The sequence below is a fragment of the Asterias amurensis genome, chromosome 8, assembly GCF_032118995.1.
Source record: "Asterias amurensis chromosome 8, ASM3211899v1".
Classification (NCBI taxonomy): domain Eukaryota; kingdom Metazoa; phylum Echinodermata; class Asteroidea; order Forcipulatida; family Asteriidae; genus Asterias; species Asterias amurensis.
The window spans coordinates 14,792,748-14,814,496 of NC_092655.1; the positions used below are offsets into that span (position 1 = coordinate 14,792,748).

Sequence of the window (21,749 nt, forward strand, 5' to 3'; positions counted from 1 at the left end):
AATACAATCTTGTTTTGTTGAAATGAAGTAAATCACTAGAAAACTGAGCCTTCCTTTGAAGTTGTTAATATGGTTGTTGAATGTGTATTGTATTGATGGGTTAAATGGTTCCCTTCCAACCCTTCTTCTCATGCTGGCAGTTTTAAAACACTTAATCAACAATTCTTGAATTGTTTCGAAGTCACACAGCTGTACACTGCCATATATTCATTCAATGGTTTATTCATTCAATGGTAAGCTTGGGCGATATCACGATATTATCGAATATCGCGATATTAATTTGGAAACGATTTCGATATCAGATGGATTTGGTTTTTATCGAAATATCGATATATCGCGAAAATCGCGATAATCGCGATATATCGCAATATCGATTAAATATCGCGATGTATTTTCTAGCTGAGACATCTTGCACCTCATAGGTTTGGAGTAAAACCAGAAGAATAGGTCATTAGAACACCTCTCTTAAGCTATGACTGTCTCTTCTACAACTTTCACTTGGAGTTTGAAGACTGGTGATGTCAAATTTCATTAATATTGATTATATCGAATATCGCGATATATTGTCGGCGATATATCGTGAATAAAATAAATCGATATCGCCCAAGCTTATTCAATGGTTTATTAAAAATCTATTCAATTCGCTGCCAGCAGCAGAATTACATCAACAGTTACATAGTTAAAATTTTTGAGTAAAACATTACATTACTATTTAAAATGGCCTAAATCTAACACAGAAAAACGGAGAGGTAGAAGAACTGTTCACTCTAATAGGGAGGAGAACAGTAACTTAAAATTAATTAATTAAACATCTGTGTAAAACATTACATTAAACATTTAAATGACGAAAAAACTTTACACTTAAAGTCACCTGGAAGTGGTATTTTTTCAAAATAAAGCTTTTGTCACTAATATATGTGTTTTGATGAGTGGAATGTGAATAAACAGTTAACTAAGGTTAATTAAACATCTGTGTAAAACATTACTTTAAAAATTTAAATGACGAAAAAACATTACACTTAAAGTCACCTGGAAGTGGTATTTTTTCAAAATAAAGCTTTTGTCACTAATATATGTGTTTTGATGAGTGGAATGTGAATAAACAGTTAACTAAGGTTTTAAAAAATCAGTTCTTATGTTATTTACAAATTTAAGAGCAGACCCCGACCCGAGAGGGCGCTGCTCGTGACGTCAATTGAGGCAGACTTTGCCTGTAATGCGTAGAGTAAACACAATTGCAAAGTACATGTACGGACCAAGTTGTGAGTTTGTACGTTTCAAAAAAAGATTTTTTTTGTTTTTTTCCGGCAATGCCGACCAGGTGTATTGCTGCTGAATGCAGAAAAACACTTTTTGAAACGTACCAACTCACGACTTGGACGTACATGTACTTTGCACGTGTGTTTACATGTACTATACGCATTGCAGGCAAAGTCTGCCTTGATTGACGTCACAAAAGGGGTAGGCGGAGTCAGCCCCCCAAACAACTTTATATATTTTTTAAAGGAACACGTTGCCTTGGATCGGACGAGTTGGTCTATAAAAAGCATTTGAAACCGTTTGTTATGAAATGTATATGTTTAGAAAGATGTTTTAAAAGTAGAATATAATGATCCACACAAGTATCACTCAAAATTGCACGGTTTTCTTTTTACGTCGCGAACTATCACCGTCGGCCATTTATGGGAGTCAAAATTTTGACCCCCATAAATGGCCGACCGTGTTATTGGACGAGGTAAAAAGAAAACCACGCAATTTAGAGGCATATTTGTGTAGATCATTGTATTCTACTTTTACATCATTTTTCTAACCATATGCATTCTATAACAAACGGTCACAAAACGCTTTTCAAAGACCATATCGACCGATCCAAGGCAACGTGTTCCTTTAAACATATAAAGCGTGACAAACAATTACTAAAAAAATTGTTTTATTGTTCGTAAGCATATACTCTTATGTTTGAAAGAAAAAAAATTCTATTTCCAGGTGACTTTAAAAACCCTTTTCTTTTAAAAATAAAACTGTTCACTCTCAATGGGAGGGATTTAAAGTCAATCCAAAGGACCGTAGTCAGGGACCAGTCCACTTCATGCACCAAAAATAAATCCGAGGCACTGAAAAAAAAAAAATGTTTACCCCTAAATCAAAACAGACCGGTCTTCAACTGCAATCTCCCAGACTAATCTTTTAATCCCTCCAATTTAGAGTGTTAAAGGAATGGCAAGATATAATATAATATAATAATAATATCGAAGTCTTATATAGCGCACGTATCTACCAAACAAGGTACTCAAGGCGCTGAGTATATACAAACTTTCAGAAAGATAGGTAATTGCAGTGATGAATTCTGAGACCCAATTATTTAGCACCTTATAAGGGTTTACAAGGTGCTAAGGCACATTAAGCAGCCACAACCAGGAACACCGGGCGAACCCCTATATACGACACAAACATCAAACTCCAAAAGATTTCATGTAGGGAATAACAAAAACACATGTAAACAACACAAAAACTAAGCAAATTTGTAGTAAACAAAATAAAAAGCTGATTATACACACATGAAGCCAAGGATCATGCTCAGTTTACATTACTGCTTGGGAAATATAATAGGGAATAACTTTAAATGGGATTTGACTTTTTCTTAAAAAAAAAAAGACCTTGATATTTCTCTTAAAGGCAGTGGGCACTATCGGTAATTACTCAAAATAATTATCATTATAAAACCTTTCTTGATTACGAGTAATGGGGAGAGGTTGATGGTTTGAAACATTGTGAGAAACAGCTCCCTCTGAAGTGACGTAGTTTTTGAGAAAGAAGTAATTTTCCACGAATTTGATTTCGAGACCTCAAGTTTAGAATTTGAGGTCTCGAAATCAAGCATCAGAAAGCACACAACTTCGTGTGACAAGGGTGTTTTTCTTTCATTATTATCTCGCAACTTCGACGATCGATTGAGCTCAAATTTTCACAGGTTTGTTATTTTATGCATATGTTGAGATACACCAAGTGAGAAGACTGGTCTTTGACAATTACCAATAGTGTCCACTGTCTTTAAAGGAACACGTTGCCTTAGATCGGACGAGTTGGTCTATAAAAAAGCATTTGTAACCGTTTGTTATGAAATACATATGGTTAGAAAGATGTTTAAAAGTAGAATACAATGATCCACACAAACATGCCTCGAAATTGCACGGTTTTCCTTTTATTTTGCGAACTAACACGTTCGGCCATTTATGGGAGTCAAAAATTTGACTCCCATAAATGGCTGACCGTGTTTGTCGACGAGGTAAAAGGAAAACCGTGCAATTTCGAGGCATGTTTGTGTGGATCATTGTATTCTACTTTTACAACATCTTTCTACCCATATGCATTTTATAACAAACGGTTACAAACACTTTTCAAAGACCAACTCGACCGATCCAAGGCAACGTGTTCCTTTAAGGGAGATGGCCATAGAAGTTATGTAGTTATTTTGTAGTTTTGTAGTTTTAAAAATTATTACATACTTAAGTTTTAAACCTTTAACTTGCTGTCATGACACAGGGCAATTGAAATTTAAACGGTTTTATTAATGTTCTTGTTCTCAGCATGGATCAAATGACCCTTACTGCTTTGTCGAGTTTGAAGACCACAAGAAAGCTAATACTGCCAAAGCATTAATGAATGGTAGGAAGCTGTTTGATAAGGTAAGATTCGTCTGAGAGTGTATGCCAATCAGCAGATACTTGTATGTGTTGTTCAATGCTTATAAGCCAGGCATTCTATGGCCCTTAAAACCACGGCTTCGGCTTAAGATTCGGCTTCAGATTCGGCTTCAGGCTCAGTTCTCTCGTCTGAAGCCCTGAACGCGTACAGAAAGCGCACGCAACTGTCAGAAAAGCCTGTGTCCGGATTCTTAATTCGTCAATTAAACGCGCCCCTTTAATAACTTTGTAAATACTTTTTTTGACAAGATTGTTTTTATTCAAGAAGTCAATGTGTTTGTTGTGCATGTAAATTCTAGCCTGTATATGGTCTTTTAAAAAATATATTTGGATGTGAATTTATATGCGTTGAATGATTATAGTCTTATATAGGATTTGAGCCATTGCGTGGTGAGGTATCAATATATATTTGGTTTGCGGTAACACCATGTGTATATCTACTTGCCAGGTAAAGTTTGTTCTCAGAGAATTGTCTTTCTTTATTCTACTACCGATTTATCGGGTGTTCGGGAGACTTCTCAGTTCTGAAAACAACTGTCCTGCTTTTTAACCACTTCTCAGGTGGAAGGTATAGAAAATTGGCTGGGACTTCTATTTTAGCTTATAGGATCGATTATATTCTTATCCGGGTGCCTGTTGTTACAGTTTGCAACATTGTGACATCACGCATGGAGTCCCTGGCCATAGCGCACACTTTCATCCTAACAGCCCAACCTAGTGATTTGGTTTCCAGTGACCTTATACTACTGTACCTTGTAGTTTCATCAAGGCAAAGTCTCTAGTGCTACAGCTGACATTGGTCCAATTTCTTAGAGCTACTTAAGCATAAAATATTGCTTAAAAAATCCCTGCTTATAATAAACTAATAATAAACAGGATACCAGCCAAAAACTGACATGTGACTTTGTATTTTGGCTGGTAACCTTTTTGTTGAAAGCACAATTTTGTTTTGCTTAGCTCATTTTTGTGCTCAAGCAGCTCTATTTTTCTTAAATTGCATCTATGTGAAGCGCCTTGAGCGTCTATAAGGCGGACTTTGGCGCTATATAAGTTTTCGTTATTATTATTATTATTATTATGAAATTGGGAAATGATCAGGGATACAGTTGTTTCGACAAAAGTGTTTGCTACAAGCTGATGATAGTTGTGTAAATAAGGAAAGGATATATAATGTATTGCTTGGTTTTGCACTCATCATAACCAATAGCAATCTGTATACTATTGGCACAAGCATGTAAATTTTTGACAGTGTTAGCGGCTCTATCTCAGGGTTTAATCTGTAACTTCTTCAGTGACTAGCAAGCAGGACCAGGTAGCTTTGCATTTCACTGGTCCGTTTTGTAACCATACCATTATCGAGTGACGAAGTTTGTTTAAATTTGTAATTTTCTGTTCTTCTACTTTAATTTGTAGTCCACGATAAAAATTTCATTATTAATTTTCTCTCATGAAGTGAATTTTATTACTGTACTAGCTAAGAACCCAATGTAGAGAAAACAAGGAAGTATAAGTTTCAGTTTGAGATGTGGGAGGAAAACCCCAGACAACTATAATCAGGGAAAAAAAAATGGAAGTCGAGTAGGGACTGACAACCAATCCACATAGTGCCCTCAGCGTGATTCTAAACTAGGGTCCTAGAGGTGGAAGGTGAGGAAAGATACCTCTACACCAACCTGACCACTCATGTTGAGATCCTGTTGAGATCCTGTTGATATACTGCAAGATGATTACATCATGAATGTAAGATGATGACATCCTGAGATGATTTATCTCAGGATGACAAAATCGTAAGATGACATCTTCCCGATATATTTTAGCTGAGGATGTTGAATGATGTCATAAACAGAAATGTCTCTACACCAACCTGACCAGTCATGTTGAGATCCTGTTGAGATGATAAGTTGATATACTGCAAGATGATTACGTCATAAATGTAAGATGGTGTCATCGTGAGATGATTTATCTAAGGATGACAAAATCTTGTAGTAAGATGAGGAAAGATACCTCTACATGTACACCAACCTGACCACTCATGTTGAGATCCTGTTGAGGTGATGTCGATTTACTGCAAGATGATAAATAAATGTAAGATGATGACATCCTTAAAATGATTTTAAGGATGACAAAATCGTGAAGTAAGATGTCATCTTCTGGACATATTTTTTAGCTGAGGATGTTGAAAGATGTCATAAACAGAAGATGTCGATTTGCTCAGATAAATTAGCTCAGGATGATAACATCCAGAACAATGACAAGAATTCAGGATGAATTATCTTTGAAAGACAACATCCTACTATCACGATGTCATCTCGTCATCTTCCACAGATAATTTATTTCTGGATTTCATCATCTTTCTCTAATTTATGGTCATGATCCTGCAGGATCAGGATCTCAACAAGTTAGATGTCACTTCAAGAGCTCCTTACTTTCCATATCCATGTGTGCAATTTAATCAATAGTTCAGTATTTTCCAATTGCGTTTGCCGTGGGTATAATGTCGACATCATTTTCACCTGATTTGTTTTACATCAATCATGAACAGAGTGTAATGTTCCATGGCATCTCAGATCCTGTGTGATAACACAGTGTGAATGAGATTTTTTTCATTTCTGACTAGAGCTCTGGTTTGTGGAATTTCTTTGTCCGCTTGCAGCAAGCGGAATGTTTTTTGTTCTTGTTAAATTGTTGATGCGAAAGATAGAGTGAGATGGTCTGGAACGTGGTGAAGGTCACTACAGCTCGTCGAGAAATACTTATTACATCTGCTTTGTAGAGTTCTCTTGTTGAGTACATCTCAACTTGTTCTTTCCTATAATTTCTTCGGGCAAGTAAACTGCAGGAGGGCAATTATACATCGCATCAACTGAAATCAACACAAAGGCTTCGACCAGTGGAAATAGTGCCTTCCTGTGGAGTGTGGCATGCCGCAAAGAAATTTATTGAAGTATGAACATGTAAAATGTTGACAGTGAACTTGGAGTCATTGGTCCATGCACATTGTTTTTTGTTGTACCCGGATATTGTTATGCCATGCCACAGTTGCTCTACCTCCTGGCCTTTGGAGCATTTCTGAAGCCCATTCTGTATCACATTATAGGTTCTGGTCTGTATGTTCACTTATGTTTTTAATGGGGGATGTAATTGATCCAAGGGGCTGGTTCAAACCAGTGTCAAATTCAAGTTCAGTGAGAGTTAACTCTGGTTGAAACATCAACCTTTAAAATGCAAGCATGAGGGTGATTTCACAAAGAGCCACGATTGATCGTAACTGCAAATCAATCGTAGTTGCTTAGTAAAGTGTGATGACACAATATAAATCACTATGGTAAATACTGACAATTTGTCTTGCGATGAATTTTATTGCTTTGTGAAATCGGCCCCTGGAGTTTACACAGGGGCCACAGAGGTTACATCTTCTGTTTCCCATAGACTTTTAAGATTTTCCAATGGAGGGCAAATAGCTTTGCCCTCTCAAAGATAACATTCCCGGCCTGCAATGTGTATGAAGAATGGATCTTTGCTAAGCCTTATACCTTGAAGAAATCTTTAAAGAAACTGGACACTATTGGTAATTTTCAAAGACTAGCCTTTACAGTTGGTGTATCTCAACATATGCACAAAATAACAAACCTGTGAAAATTTGAGCTCAGTCGGTCGTCGAAGTTGGGAGATAATAATGAAAGAAAAAAACACCCTTGTCACATGAAGTTGTGTGCCTTCAGATGCTTGATTTTGAGACTTCAATCCTAAATCTGAGATCTCGAAATCAAATTCGGGGAAAATTTATAAGTTTTCTTTCTTTCTCGAAAACTACATTACTTCAGAGGGAGCCGTTTCTCACAATGTTTTATCCTATCAACAGCTCTAGATTACTCGTTACCAAATAAGGTTTTATGCTAATGATTATTTGGAGTAATTACCAATAGTGTCCACTGCCTTTAACCATTTGATGTAGTACTTGACTGGTCATCTCACTCATGAACTTTGCTTTAACTCATTCAACTGAGTTGAAATGTTTTCCCTTTGTTTAGCAATTTTGCAAAATGCTACATACACAAGAAGAGTCGGGGTTCTACTGAAAAATCACCAGTTGCTACTACATCTTTTTTTCCCTTTTAAATTAATCTTTGCTCGTTTAAAGCCCTTTGTAAAGTTAAGATGTAATTCTGCTCTTGGGCTACATGTTTTGAGTGTTTTTTATTTATTTTTTAAACCAGAATGATAACATTTATATAAGCTGTACTCCATAGTCTAAAACATTTTGCTTTGTCAAAATTCTGGACATATCATATGATCCCTAATTTATGGTGTTCACCATGCAAAAGTTAATCATATTTTGGACAAAACATGTACAGTACATACGTACTAATTGTGAATGTATTAGTAGGCAATGATTTAATGTGAAAATTACTTGAAATATATTAAATAAATCACCAATATATATTTGTGGGTGAACTAAGACAAATTGACAGTGATATGGTTTGAACCTGCGACCTCCGGATTTACGTGCCGGTGCTTTTCCAATTGAGCTGCTTTATAATTACCCAGTCAGTTTCCCTTGTGGTTTATTTAACAAATAAATAACTACTAATGAATGAAACAATGCATAGTAATGAAAAGGACATTATTTGAATTGTAGTGCTTCAAGGTTTCGTTGCTGAAGTATGTCTAGGGCTTCCCCTTAAAGCCATTACTCATTTCTCAAAAACTACACAACCTCAGTTAGTAATATTTGAAGGGAAGCTTTCCACTATCATTATCTTCAAACCCTGTAAGTTTAATGTAGATCTGTGGACATTTTGAAAAAGTACCCAAATCCTTTAAGTGAAAGGACCGATGTCCATGTGTTGCTTTCAGGCTGAAAACTCAATTGTATTTATTATTTGCCATTAATTATCAAAGTCTCCAAATCTCTTAGCTGGAGGCTGAGAGACGTCTATTTTCCTGACTGTCAAGTGTGAAGACTCAAGTTATTCTGCCCCATAAATACTGACCTACATCTTGATTGATCCAACAAAAGAGGACGTCTTTAGCGTACTTGTATTTAACTAGACCAAATGTCTCCACCGCCCGGAGATTGAATGAACAAAGATGAACAGATTAATTTCTCTCCAGTGGAAAAGTGTTTTTTAGTTTTGTCGCGATGATTTAAAAGGATGGTGTTTGTTTCCGTGTCCTCGTTGAGGGGTGGAAGTAACAATGTGGTTGGGAAATTATGGAAAAACCCTGGTGAAATGGTTGTCCTGTGAGCGATGCGTGCATTGTGGTTTATACATTACGGAGCTTTGTAAGTTAAGATTCCACTCTTTGACTGGACACATTTATTTGTTGTTGCTTTGGAACAGGAAGTTGTGTCAGTGTGTCAGCTGCTATCAAGTTGTCTGGATGGCATTGTCTTTCAACTCTATATAGAAACAATCATGCATCAGATTGGGTGAACTGTCGGAGCTATCCATCCATGTTTATTGGGAACCCAACATATTTTGTGGGTGGTCATTGGTGGTTGAAAATAACTTTGAAGTAGAAACCCTTCCTCTGAAAAAAATGTAGACATGCTGTTGAAAAATTATTGCACAGGCCCTAAACTTTAGGGAGGCAACGAAGGCGATTGCATTCATGCCCCATGGTATTTGCTTTGGTGCCCTGGAAATGCCTCTGTAGAAATGTACAATTTCCTCTCTAGGGTACGCTTTACCAAGACGGAAAATGCCTCGGTGCCCTTGCCCTTTCAAACACAAGGCATACATGCCTGCCATTCTGTACACCAAGTCTTGGGGAAACATTTGGTTACTAACTGTTCAAAAAGAAAAGCTAAGGTTTTTCTTGTTATTAATTTACAACCACTTTCACCAAGGCGAAGAAATGTGTTTCAATCTGTGCTTTGGTCAGTTCAAGCTTGCTTGGTGTGGTTCACCACCATATAAAGTTATTAAAACACCTTGCGGAGCCCTCTTGTGGTGACATTTAGCCAGTGAAATATCTTTGGTTTTGATGCATCTGACGTCACACTTCGAGGCTTGTAATTTTGCCAGAAATCTGCCTTGAGCCTATGCCAATCCCATCCATAATCACCTTATGGAGATTCGCAGTCAAATCCTTTGTACATTATACATGTTTACAAAACAAAGCACACTGCTGCATTATGTGCAGATGACCGAAAAACAGCTGTTAAACATCAGCTCGGACCAATCAAAACACAGATTTGGAAAGCTTACACATATGTACATCCCATTGACCTTTATGCAATGAAATCATTGTATCCAATGGAATCACAAGTTCTATAAAAACAACACCTGTCTTTGTCCTTGCGGATAAAAACAGGGGACCAGTCTACACCCTGACTGAACTCTGTGTGTTGTTACCCTGGATGTAATCGAGACATTGTGTGATTACATGTGCCCTTTGACCTTCATTCATGACATTTCTTATCATGAGACTCATTCTCTGGACATGCTGAATGTAACGTTTTTATCGGGAATGAGAAAGTTCAGAGTTTTATCTGATTTCAGACTCTTTTTGGGGGGTTTCAGTGCTTGGTGACAAAATGGCTGTTAATTTCTTCAGATGCTGAGAAATAATGCACTTTGATGTACATGTACTCATCTCATGCTGTCGATACTGTGCCCAACAGATCCTTAAAAACTGAAACTCCGGGGGTTTCCACAAGGTGAAAATGTCATTATCGGATACATTGTACCTTCTAACTTGTAAAAGATTCAAATTGTTTGTCAGCAATGTCCCTTTTTACGGTTCCATGCACGCCTTTTTGTGTTTGGGTCAACATTCCAAACAATTTAGAGTCGTCGCATGCAGGCAAAAAGTGTCTGCTTGTAGAGAAAAAAACCCCTAAACTTACAGTATTTTCATAAAGAATGGTTAATGCATCCAAAGTTTTTTTAGGCGACAGCTGAAGTGAAAGTTTTGGCTAGATACTTTTATATATGTCATGCTCCAGATAGCTTGCCTGAATTAGAATTTAACACTGTAAACATCATTGATTATTTAATCTCCTCTCTAAAATTAATCTATAAAACTTGGAAAATTAGTGGCTGGATGGGGCTATGCCTATGATGGCTGTTGCTAATGTATCCTGCTTTAATTGTTCAAGTGATGATTGAGCCATAGATCAAGTCGCAGACGTTTAACCCTCAGGATAGGCTAGGTACATTTTACTTGGTAGGCATATTTTGTTCAAATGTTCAATCATGGAAAGGTCCTTGTATTTGCAATACTGCCCTCTAGTGGTACTATTTATCCAAGCTATAATTTTACCACATGTTGCAAAGAGTAACAGCTGGATACACAATATCTCCCTGCTTGGCTTTATCTTCAGCTTTTATTAACGCTAATTACACAGACAAATACAGGGTTGAGGCCAGGTCTTATCTGTTTGCTCAAAGAGCAATGTTTGCCAGAAGATTCAGTCTGTGGTATTTTCTCTTTAGAACAAAACAATAAAAAGGAATATTTTTACTGCTTCAACTGAACTTAATCCTCTCTATAGATAGAATAAATAAATTTAGTTGATCAAATTATTTATTGATACACCACTTAGCTTAGTGTGCAGCCAAGGGTTGCACATGTAGTGTATTGATGTCGTATTCTGTCTTTTCTTTAGTATGCTGTGAACTGTTCCAGACTAAGCAAACTCATTTGCTATCGATGTTGCATTGGATTAGTTTAGATATTATGTTACTATATATCACAAACCTTTGTTTTTATTTTATGTAGGTATACACAGAGCTGCAAACTCTTTCTGATTACTGCAGAAAGTTATCCGAAAATAAATCAGTTTTTCCATGTTTCGATGAACAAACTTGAAAGCTCTGTGATTATGGAAAATGTTTCCCTATTATGTTGAATGTAAAATCTAATTGTCTCCCTGATTGTTATACAAGATCTCTCTCTGTTAGCAAGATGCAAATGTTTTCAGCTCTGTGTGCAGTAGTTTTCTTAGGCATGATACTAGGCCTGATACAGAGTCAACAGAGGCGGTTGCCTCGATGCCTTTTGGTCACAGCCTTGGTGTCCTTAAAATGCTCCAGTAGAAATTTACGATTTCCTCATAGGGTGCCCTTTACCAAGGAGAACTGCCTTTCAAAAAGAAGCATACAGGCCTGTGATACTTCAAGAAGGCAACTGGGGCAATGGGCTTCATGCCGCTGTTCATTGCCTTGTTGCCCCTTAAAATGTTCCATTTCTGTCAGATAATGGGCAACTATATAAACAAGAACTGTGTTGCTTTGTAGACAAGTCATGTACAGCTGTTGTATCCAGCAAAACTGATACAATCCAGCAGCCTGTGGCAGTATATCCAATCTGCATCTAGAATCGAAATCAAAAACTAGTCGTCTTTCATTGTTATTATAAAGGTGTAGTTAACATGTATTTTTTACTTATTGATCGTTTGAATACTATCTCCAGAGAATAAACAATAAAACCATAGATAAGAGAACTTTCTTTATGATAAAACTAACTTTCAAAAATTTCATTTTAAAAGGTGGTAGCATTTTTGAGATATATAATCGTAAACAAAAAAATCTGGAGCAGTTATATCCCTGCAGATGGAAGAATCCATATTTATTGAATGCACAAAATGAGAAACATTTCATGCATGATATGCTACTCAGATTGTTGCCATTGTTTAAATCTATTTCTCTACGTTCCTATGAAAGGGAATTGTTTCTCAAAATAAGTTACACTTATATCTATCAACAGCTGCAATGCCTCTATACCAAGTAAGTTTTTATGGTCATAAAATATTTGAATAATTACCTGAAGCTTTACTCTCCCTTTGAAGGAACATGTTGCCTTGGATCGGTCGAGTTGGTCTTTGAGCAGTGTTTGTAACCGTTTGCTATAAAATGCATGCGGGTAGAAAGATGTTGTAAAAGTAGAATAAAATAATCCACACAAACATGCCTGAAAATTGCACGGTTTTCCATACCTTGTTGACTAACACGGTCGGCCATTTCTTGGAGTTAAATTTTTGACTCCCATAGGGTCGGCCATTTATGGGAGTCACATTTTTGACTCCCATAAAATAAATGCCGACCTTGTTAGTTCGCAAAGTAAAAGGAAAACCACGCAATTTCGAGGCATGTTTGTGTTGATTATTGTGTTCTACTTTTACAACGTCTTTCTACCCATATTAATGCATTTTAAAACAAACAGTTACAAACGCTTTTTATAGACCAATTCGTCTGATCCAAGGCAACGTGTTCCTTTAAAGACACTGGACACCTTTGGTAATTGTCAAAAACCAGTCTTCTCACTTGGTGTATCTCAACATTTCCCCAAATAACAAACCTGTGAAAATTTCAACTCAATTGGTCGTCGAAGTTGCGAGACAATAATGAAAGAAAAAAAAACCTCTGTGTCACACGAAGGTGTGTGCTTTCAGATGCTTGATTTCGAGACCTCAAAATCAAATTCTGAGGTTTCAAAATCAAATTTAAACGTTTTATAGGAAAATTACTTCTTTCTCTAAAACTACGTTACTTCAGAGGGAGCCACTTCTCAAAATGTGTTATACTATCAACAGCTCTCCATTGCTCGTTACCAAGTAAGTTTTATGTTTACTACATGTATATTGAGTTATTACCAATAGTGTCCAGTGCCTTTAACTGGGGACTGAATTTGTAGAAAACAAGAAGCACCTGGAATAATAACAAAACATTCAGCAAATTGATTCTTGTTTGTTATTTAAAGGCAGTGGACACTGTTTGTAATTGTCAAAGACTAGCCTTCACAGTTAGTGTATCTCAACATATGCATAAAATAACAAACCTGTGAAAATTTGAGCTCAATTGGTCGTCGAACTTGTGTGATAATAATCAAAGAAAAAACACTCTTGTCACACAAAGTTGTGTGCGTTTAGATGGTTGATTTTTCAAATTCGTGGAAAATTACTTATTTCTCAAAAACTTTCTCGGCACTTCAGAGAGAGCCGTTTCTCACAATGTTTTATACCATCAACCTCTCCCCATTACTCGTCACCAAGGAAGGTTTTGTGCTAATAATTATTTTGAGTAATTGCCAATAGTGTCCACTGCCTTTAATTGGGATGGGACTGTTAATATGTACCACTAAAACATTTAAATAAAAAAAAAAATCATCAAGCTCAGCCTTGAAGATTTGAACAATAATGAATATCAACATGTTATGTATGAGCAATTCATCACAATCAAAATGTCTCGTTATTGTAGTTTTGTTTTCTTCTTTTCTTTTTTCTCCATGAACATCAAAAGAACATTGTGGCATTATTGAGGCGGGAAAAATTATTGCCATATGACCAATTTTGTTTTTGAATTGGCTACAACTATTCCCAGGCTAGGATTAAGATCCAAGGTGAAAGCACTTCAGATGTTGTTTTTCCCGACCGTTGGCAAGGGCTCAAAAATATATTGTTCTTCATTATTTTTCACAATGGAAACAAGTGTTTATGATGTAAAAACCAAATTATAATAAAAAATCCCTTATTTGCAAATCATTTGTTAGATATAATACTACCAGCAACAGTAGTAATTTAGGTATTGTTGTTAATGTTCATGAAGCTGTCCATGAAATTTGAAAGAAAAAAAGGAAACAAAATTAAAATAGGTCAACATTTGTATGTAGTGTAGTTAGCAGATGGTTCATAAATATTGTTTAAGTTGTGTGTTACACCATCACTCATTTTATACTTTAATTTTTCTGTTTTTAAGACATAATATTGATGTAATCGGAGGCAGAATAGATATTGGAACCCTATCGCATGAAGGACATATTTTATGGACATAATTTACAACCGTTTACAATTTATAATCATTAACAAACACTGGAAACAGAAGATAGAAATGATGAGAATAGTTGATTGCAACTATCACTATATAAAGTATCAAAATATGAAGTTGATTGCAATAATCAGGATATGAAGGGATGAAACGAGAGAAGACAAAGAGGAAAAGTCAGAAAAAAAATGCAACCCAAAAAGTGAACAGAATGCGTGTTTTTTGCTTTCCTGTTTTTTCTTCTTCAAAATACCAAGTTGAAATATTTGTTCACAGTTAAACATTCAAATTGTGAATATAAAAGAAACATATTGTTTCTACATTTTGGTTTTCCTCATTGTCTTTTAAAGAAACGTTAAAGAATTGGTTTGAAACAAAAATCGTTAACATAACAGATTTTCGTAGAACTTACCTGGTCTAATGATGATGATAGAAGAAAACATCCCTTGAAATATTTTTGTCTGAAACTTTATATTTGATTAGAAATAAATAATCTAATTTCGCGTTTGGAGTTTATCGCTCAGTGAGCGTTATATTCATTTTTGTTTTGGCATCGATGCAATGCAAAATTTGTAATCGGTTTTTCACTATTCTCTCGTGACCCAGATGGCCGATCGATCTCAAACTTCTACAGGTTTGTCAGTTTATGTATACGATGGACTAAATGTACATGTAAATAAAGCGCTTACACTGCCAGCAACTGTTTTGTTGGCAAAAACTAATTCTGTAATGTTCCTTTTAAACGTTGAATTGTGAATCCCGTCGAGAGTGTACTGCTCCCTTCACAGACATCACAATAAAACATTGTGTGAGAATATCTCTACCTGTAGACTTGAACTTGGGTTTACCATCTCTCAGTTTCAATTTCAAAATCATCTTTGGAGGGAGAACAACGCATGTAATTTGTAATTTTGATTGTGTGGTCTCCGTTTGGAACATTCCCCGCCCCCCCTTGATGTTGTGGATTAAAGCTTGTCAGTTACGATGACAGCATGTAATGGGGATTGAGTGATGGCCACTCACTGGCTTTATTGTGGAACCAACCCCTCTATTGAAATGTTAATATTGGCCGCAGAGTACAGCTTCACTTGGATTGTATGTATACATTGTTGCTACATTGTATACTGTATGTCACCGTGGGCCCATGTCGGATTAAGTGCTAAAGCAAACAAACAAACAAACAAACAAACAAACAATGTGATAAACAAAAGGACCTGTCAAGATTAAAAAGAGACACTTGTCACAAGGTTCCTGTCCTGACCTGGTAATTTAATATTTTATTATAAATTAATTTCAAATTTCATGTTGTGGAGTCTGGAGCTCTCTTTGTTATTCCACACCAAACTGTTTGTGCTTAGAGTACATTGGAATGCCTTACCCCACCAGCCCAGATCCTTTGGAATCCATCACTTTGGCAATTTGATATAGAAGGAATAGGGCATGTAAGGGGTTTAAAGAATAACCTTGCCCTATTATACATACATGTAGGCGCACCAGCAGGCTAGATTTCACAGGGAGCAAGCACTGCCCCCTCGTCATTGCCTTGGGGCCCCTATTATACATACATGTAGGCGCACCAGCAGGCTAGATTTCACAGGGAGCAACCACTGCCCCCTCGTCATTGCCTTGGGGCCCCTTGATATCTTCCAATAGAAATTTACAATTTCCTCATAGAGGTTCCCCTTACCTAGGAGAAAACGCCTTGATGCCCTTGCCCGTTAGCATCATGCCTGAATACTGGTTCACCTGCACTAAACAGTGCAGCGTATGAATGCGCTATTACAAATTATCCAATCACCAGATATCTTCCTTTTGTTTCCCATTGTGCATGCCTTTAGTCATCAATTAGATGTAAGTATCTCTGTATGCTTGAGCGCTCTTTGACTTTGTTATAAGTTGCGCGTCTGCATGGGCCAGGCTCGTCTCTCTCTCTAACATGCACCGCATTAATGACTTTCTTGCTCTCACTAATTAAGAAGTCAAGGCTAAGTACATGGGATGACATGTACACTACAATGAGCCCTCGCCTAAAGGTACATAGCACTAGCAGACATGTTTGTTATTAACGGCAACATGATAATGAGTGAGGGAGGATGAAAACCACTAGCGAACCCTGCCTGTTGATAATTGATTGAATGACTATAGCAAGGTTCAGTCAATTAACTTTCAATACAGGCCAGTGGTATTTACATTCCCCCCGTCATGTATGTTACAACATGGTTTCAGTGACTTGTTGAGTAACATGGGGGCTATGTACCATAGACGCTTTGCGCCGGGTGGATGAGATCAGGGGATAGCAACGCCCGACAACACCTTGCCCAACACCACCCCCACCCCATGACACGCACCTCTTTAGTCTCCATCCTATGGCACAACCCTCTCCAGGGGGAATTATTTCAAAAAATCTTATTACCTCCAAGTGTAAAATGTGCTCTAAAAAAGCGTTCAATTAGTAGGCTCTAAAATGTCCAATTCTGGATTTATAGTTCAGCAGGTTGCCCATGATATGCCCCAAAGCAGCACAAGCTGGTGGTACTACAAATGTACGAGCCATATGCTAGTAGAGAGCACTCTACACCAAACGCGGGAAAAATAACTAACTACGTCAAAAGCCATTCCCCCTTTCTAATCTCATAACACGGACACACTGTATGCCTCATCACCACAAGAGAAATTGCTATCGTTGTTTAATTAGTGGCAGCGCACGTTGTCACCTTTTGCCCAGCAAAGGTGAACATTGAACAAGCGAGGTCTCACATTCCCCAGAGGAACCTGTATTGGCGTGATGGTGTCAGTGAACCCCTCTACTTCCTGCTCCCCTTTCCCCCCAGTATCGCATCCGCAGAATCTCCCCCGATGCCTCGTAATTGGCCCCTCAAAATTAATATATCGAGTTTGCCCCTGTCACCGGGCAGTCACTCCCAGGCCGGGGAAGAACTCCTTAGGTTTTTGTTCTTCTTTCTCTCCTCGTTCCTCTCCCCTCTCTCCATCTCCTTCCTACAGGGGTAGGATAGTTGATTTCCCAGCCCAAGATTGATATGAAGTGACACAACATTCGTTTTACTTTGTGTCTCACTAAGGAGAGCAGCCTGCTAAAGGGTTGCTCAGTGCCAATCTTTGCAGCCATTAGATTCGCGTTATCAAAGTGCTTTACTGAAGATGGCTGGTTTGGATGACCCGTCATGCGAAACCTGTCTTAATGGTGTGGCCTTAATAAAAAGGTTGTATAACTTGAGGGTATTTCAGGTTTTTAAAAATTGTCCACTCCCTTCCATGTTTTAAGTTGCTTATAAGGTAGTAGAGGCATTCAACCTGTTCTGTCAGAAGGTTGTTTTCGTCTTCTCCAATGGTGTTATATACGATTGTGGTATTTTGTGCACTGTAGAACTGCTGACTACATTATACTGTATTCTTATTCATTCAAACTTAAAGGCAGTGGACAGTATTGGTAATTACTCAAAATAATTATTAGCATAAAACCTTTAAAAAAATGAAACACTTTGAGACTATTATTATTAAACACACAGAATTTAAGTCGGTCAGCATTTAAACTTTTGTTTGTTAGGGTTCATTTCAATCTTTTGTTATTCAGTTAATTTAAAGCGGTAGTTTAAGACGAAGGATTTTGTACGGTGAGGTTCGAATGTGTCTTTTCACAATTCACATTAAAATTGACATTAACATTAAAGCTCAAATGGTAGCTTCTTTTGATGATGTAATTAATTTCATAAGAGTAATAAAAACATGTGTTTATAGAACTAGATGAGAGCCAAAAAACTGGGTGGTGATCTCGACTTATATGTACATCACCCCGACCCCCTTCCCGAAATAACAAATAGTTTGCAGTGTCTGTAATCCAATTCCTCTTAGCCCCATCTTCACCTTCATACATATGCTTATATGCAGAATATACAGGTGTCGTCTGCTCATGAATATTTAGATGTGTGGAGTTAACTAGCATCATGTGGTAGCCGACAGATTAGCGTTTAAAAAATTCATGAAGGTGGCACAGTTCTGCGATAGGGAAAAGATTGTCGTGCACGTGTACTGTTGTGTTTTACACATCGTGGATTATTATGACATACAGAACTTGGCACGTAGCCACAGAAATAAAGAGATAAATTGTACTTATTATTTATGTATTTTTGTATTAAATTTTAGGACTAACCAGGTCTTAAGGGGGGGGGGATCCGCAAAACCATGCAGGACTTGTACATGTCACTCAAATTGTTTACTGGACCAGGGGCTCGATTTCACTTAGTCCTTGTTTGCGATATTCGCTATCATGTTTGCGATGAGGTTGTCAAGTCGTTTTAAATGATTATAGCGCGAAACAGTGGTTACCATTTCCAAAAAAAGTCTTTTTTTTAAAATGATAACTCTTAAAATGTACTACATTGTACATGTTTAAGCTTACATTTGTACCAGCACATAATACAAATAAATGTAATTAGTTTCGTCTAATACTTTCAATGTCAACAGGGGAAAATCAAGCCTTTTAAATTAACCTGTCAAAAAAAGTAATTATTATTAAGGCCTAGTTTGATTTCAAAGCCCTAAAACTGTTGTCACCAACATTTTTGAGCTGTCGAACATACCCTATTAATTTTGAAGAGCGATTTGTGGATGAATTAATACATTAATTTTAGGTCCAATGCTGACAATATTTGACCTCAATGGATTGAGACCTCTTCCATCGATTGTAAACTCTCTCGACAGCGGTCACTGGGCAAAGGTGTCACCAGCCAACAGCATCGTGGGCATCATGGGATTCCCAGTAAAAGAGCGCGAAGAATATAATTGCAAGGCCAATTTTACTCTTTAATTCACGCGCAGACTACGCTCGCCCAAGACATACGCCACTAATGAAATCTAAACACAGTGGCGCAATTTTTGTTGTACATTTGCAATGAACCGATACTTTGCAGCCACTAACGAGTTAATGCAAGATTGTTATCTCTAATAATTGTTTTGCGATGACAAAATTCGTCTCAAAGTTGGGATGGATTTTGAGGTTTAGCGATCGGTTTCATTCAGCATTTGCGATGACCGGAAAGCCTTAGTGAAATCGGCCCGAGACATGTTTTTACAAGACTAGAAAACACAGTTTATTATGCACGTAACTGTTTTTTAGTGGAACAAGCACTAAGACTGTATAAGAGAAGGTTTACCGAATTAAGTATACTTCATTACTCAGTAGAGATGAAAGGTATTTAAGCAGACCCATAGTCAACATTTGAATGCTTTTGTTCATAATATTATTACACACTGAGGTATTATTCAATTGAAAAACACAAGGAAATTTTAACTTGTCTGTTTACTGAGTTTTCTTGCCCCAACACTAAAACTGGCCTTGGGCCTACGGTCCAGTGTAAAATTCAAGCTGACTGTGCACAATATAGCATTACAAATCCTTGTTCAAACTACTTCAGTCTTGACGTCTGCAGGCAAGCTGAGGAATTATATTTTCAAGATGTACTGTAGCTTGTAAATAACGCCCAAATTTCATGTTTGAGTCTGTTTGACTTGGTTCAACTGATGATAATTGCAGGTATCAATTGACTTCACCTGTTTGTTAAACAGTTGTAGGGGTACGCCATGTGAGCCAATAGAATCACCTGTGTGCTTCATTGTTGACAGGGCAAGGGCACCAAGGCATTTTCTTCTTGGTAAACTCGGGTCACCCTACAAGGACATTGTAAATTTCCACTGGAACGTTTCAGACCTCCTGGAATAATGAACTTTATTACCACTTGCCCCCCACGCAATCAGGTAGGGGCTGAAAAACGTAATCCACATGTTCTGAGGCTTCAGGTCTGAGGTGGGATTCGAACCGGGATCCATAGAGGTTTAAAGGCAGGGAAAGAAACCACTGAATCAACCTGATGTGTGTTTTAATAGAGGCAGCAAGTATAATGCACATGTATTCAACAACCTAATGGACCAATTAGTACAAACACAGTTTTTACAATGGGTTCAGGTTGGCTGATATTTACCTAGTGGGCCTTTTTTCCCCATGTACATAAAGTAGAATTGATTACCTATCATTTCAATCCCCCCCCCCCCTCCCCCACCAAAGTCTCCCTCCAAAAGGTGTGTTTCATTTAATAATATGTATCTGGTAATAGCGATCTACATCTCATCTTGCCTCATTGCAAACAGCTTGGACTTTTTTTATCTTTGCCATCAACTGTTTTCCATTTTTCTATTGACATTTTTGCCTATCTGTATTGGCACAACAAGTCCAGGGATTCTGCAGTCCCCCGTAGCCCATGATAAGCCAAGCTACAGGTTGGTTCATTCCCTGGCAGTGGCAGGACAAGACAGCCTTGTGAACTGTCGCACATGTTGCCAGTCTCGCGCTGCCAATTGCCAAACCAGCTGTTGCGTTCCTCGCAGCTTATAGCAAGAACTGAAAGACAAAACGCCAGGAATAAATTAGCCTACGCAAATTTATTTACCAGCGATGATGTGTGACTTGTTGGTTGGACATAGTAGATAGAGTTTTGAGACTGGAATGGATTTCACAGTGGGCGGGCGGGAAAGTTCAGGGAACATTAGTGTGTTTCAACATTGTGTTTCTCAAATAAGTGTGTAGTCTACACAGATGTACACTTTATGTATATTGTACAACATTGGAGATTCAGCTGTATCGTGAAGTATTTCAGTAAAGAGAAATTTTATAACGCGCAAAAACAATAGCAGAAGGAATCCGCCCCAAGGCGCTGGAAAAGAACAACAATAAAAGTCTGGACCAGACAAAATTTATACAAAGCAAAGTATTACTCAGTAAAATAATTTAAGGAATTGTAGATACAGAAAGCTGGCAAAAAGTTTAAAAGTTAAACTACCAGTTTAAAAATATGAGATTTATAAAAGTTAAAAACAATTATGTGCCTTTATGCCCCCATGTGTCAGTAGTAGCAGTGTATGTACATGGTACAATGTACAGTGTAGTACTGTGAAGTATTTCAGTTATAATCACATTTCATTCGCTTTATGCCCCAATGTGTCATTGCCCTTTGAAAAATTCTGGCCAAAACTTTCCTGATGGCCCTGCGCCATTGCCTTGGTGGGCCTCAAAACGTTCCAAAGAAAATTTGAAATCTCCTCATATGAGGTGCTCTTTGCAAAGGAGAAAATGCCTTGGTGCCCTTGGCCTTACAGGATCAAAACATAAGGCCTGGATTTTCCAGTACAGGTACCCTTTACCAATTAAAGGCAATGGACACTATTGATAATTACTCAAAATAATTATTGGCATAAAATCTTT

At 37.4% G+C, this 21,749-nt stretch overlaps 1 protein-coding gene across 3 annotated transcripts in view; it reads left to right on the forward strand.

The window, feature by feature from the left end:
• LOC139940567 (nucleolysin TIAR-like) overlaps positions 1-21,749 on the forward strand; it is a 151,699-nt gene that overhangs the window by 9,434 nt on the left and 120,516 nt on the right. For all 3 annotated transcript variants that reach the window (XM_071936874.1, XM_071936873.1, XM_071936875.1), the window contains exon 4: positions 3,588-3,686. In XM_071936874.1, coding sequence (XP_071792975.1) covers positions 3,588-3,686 — 99 coding nt within the window. The remainder of the gene's footprint in view (positions 1-3,587; positions 3,687-21,749) is intronic.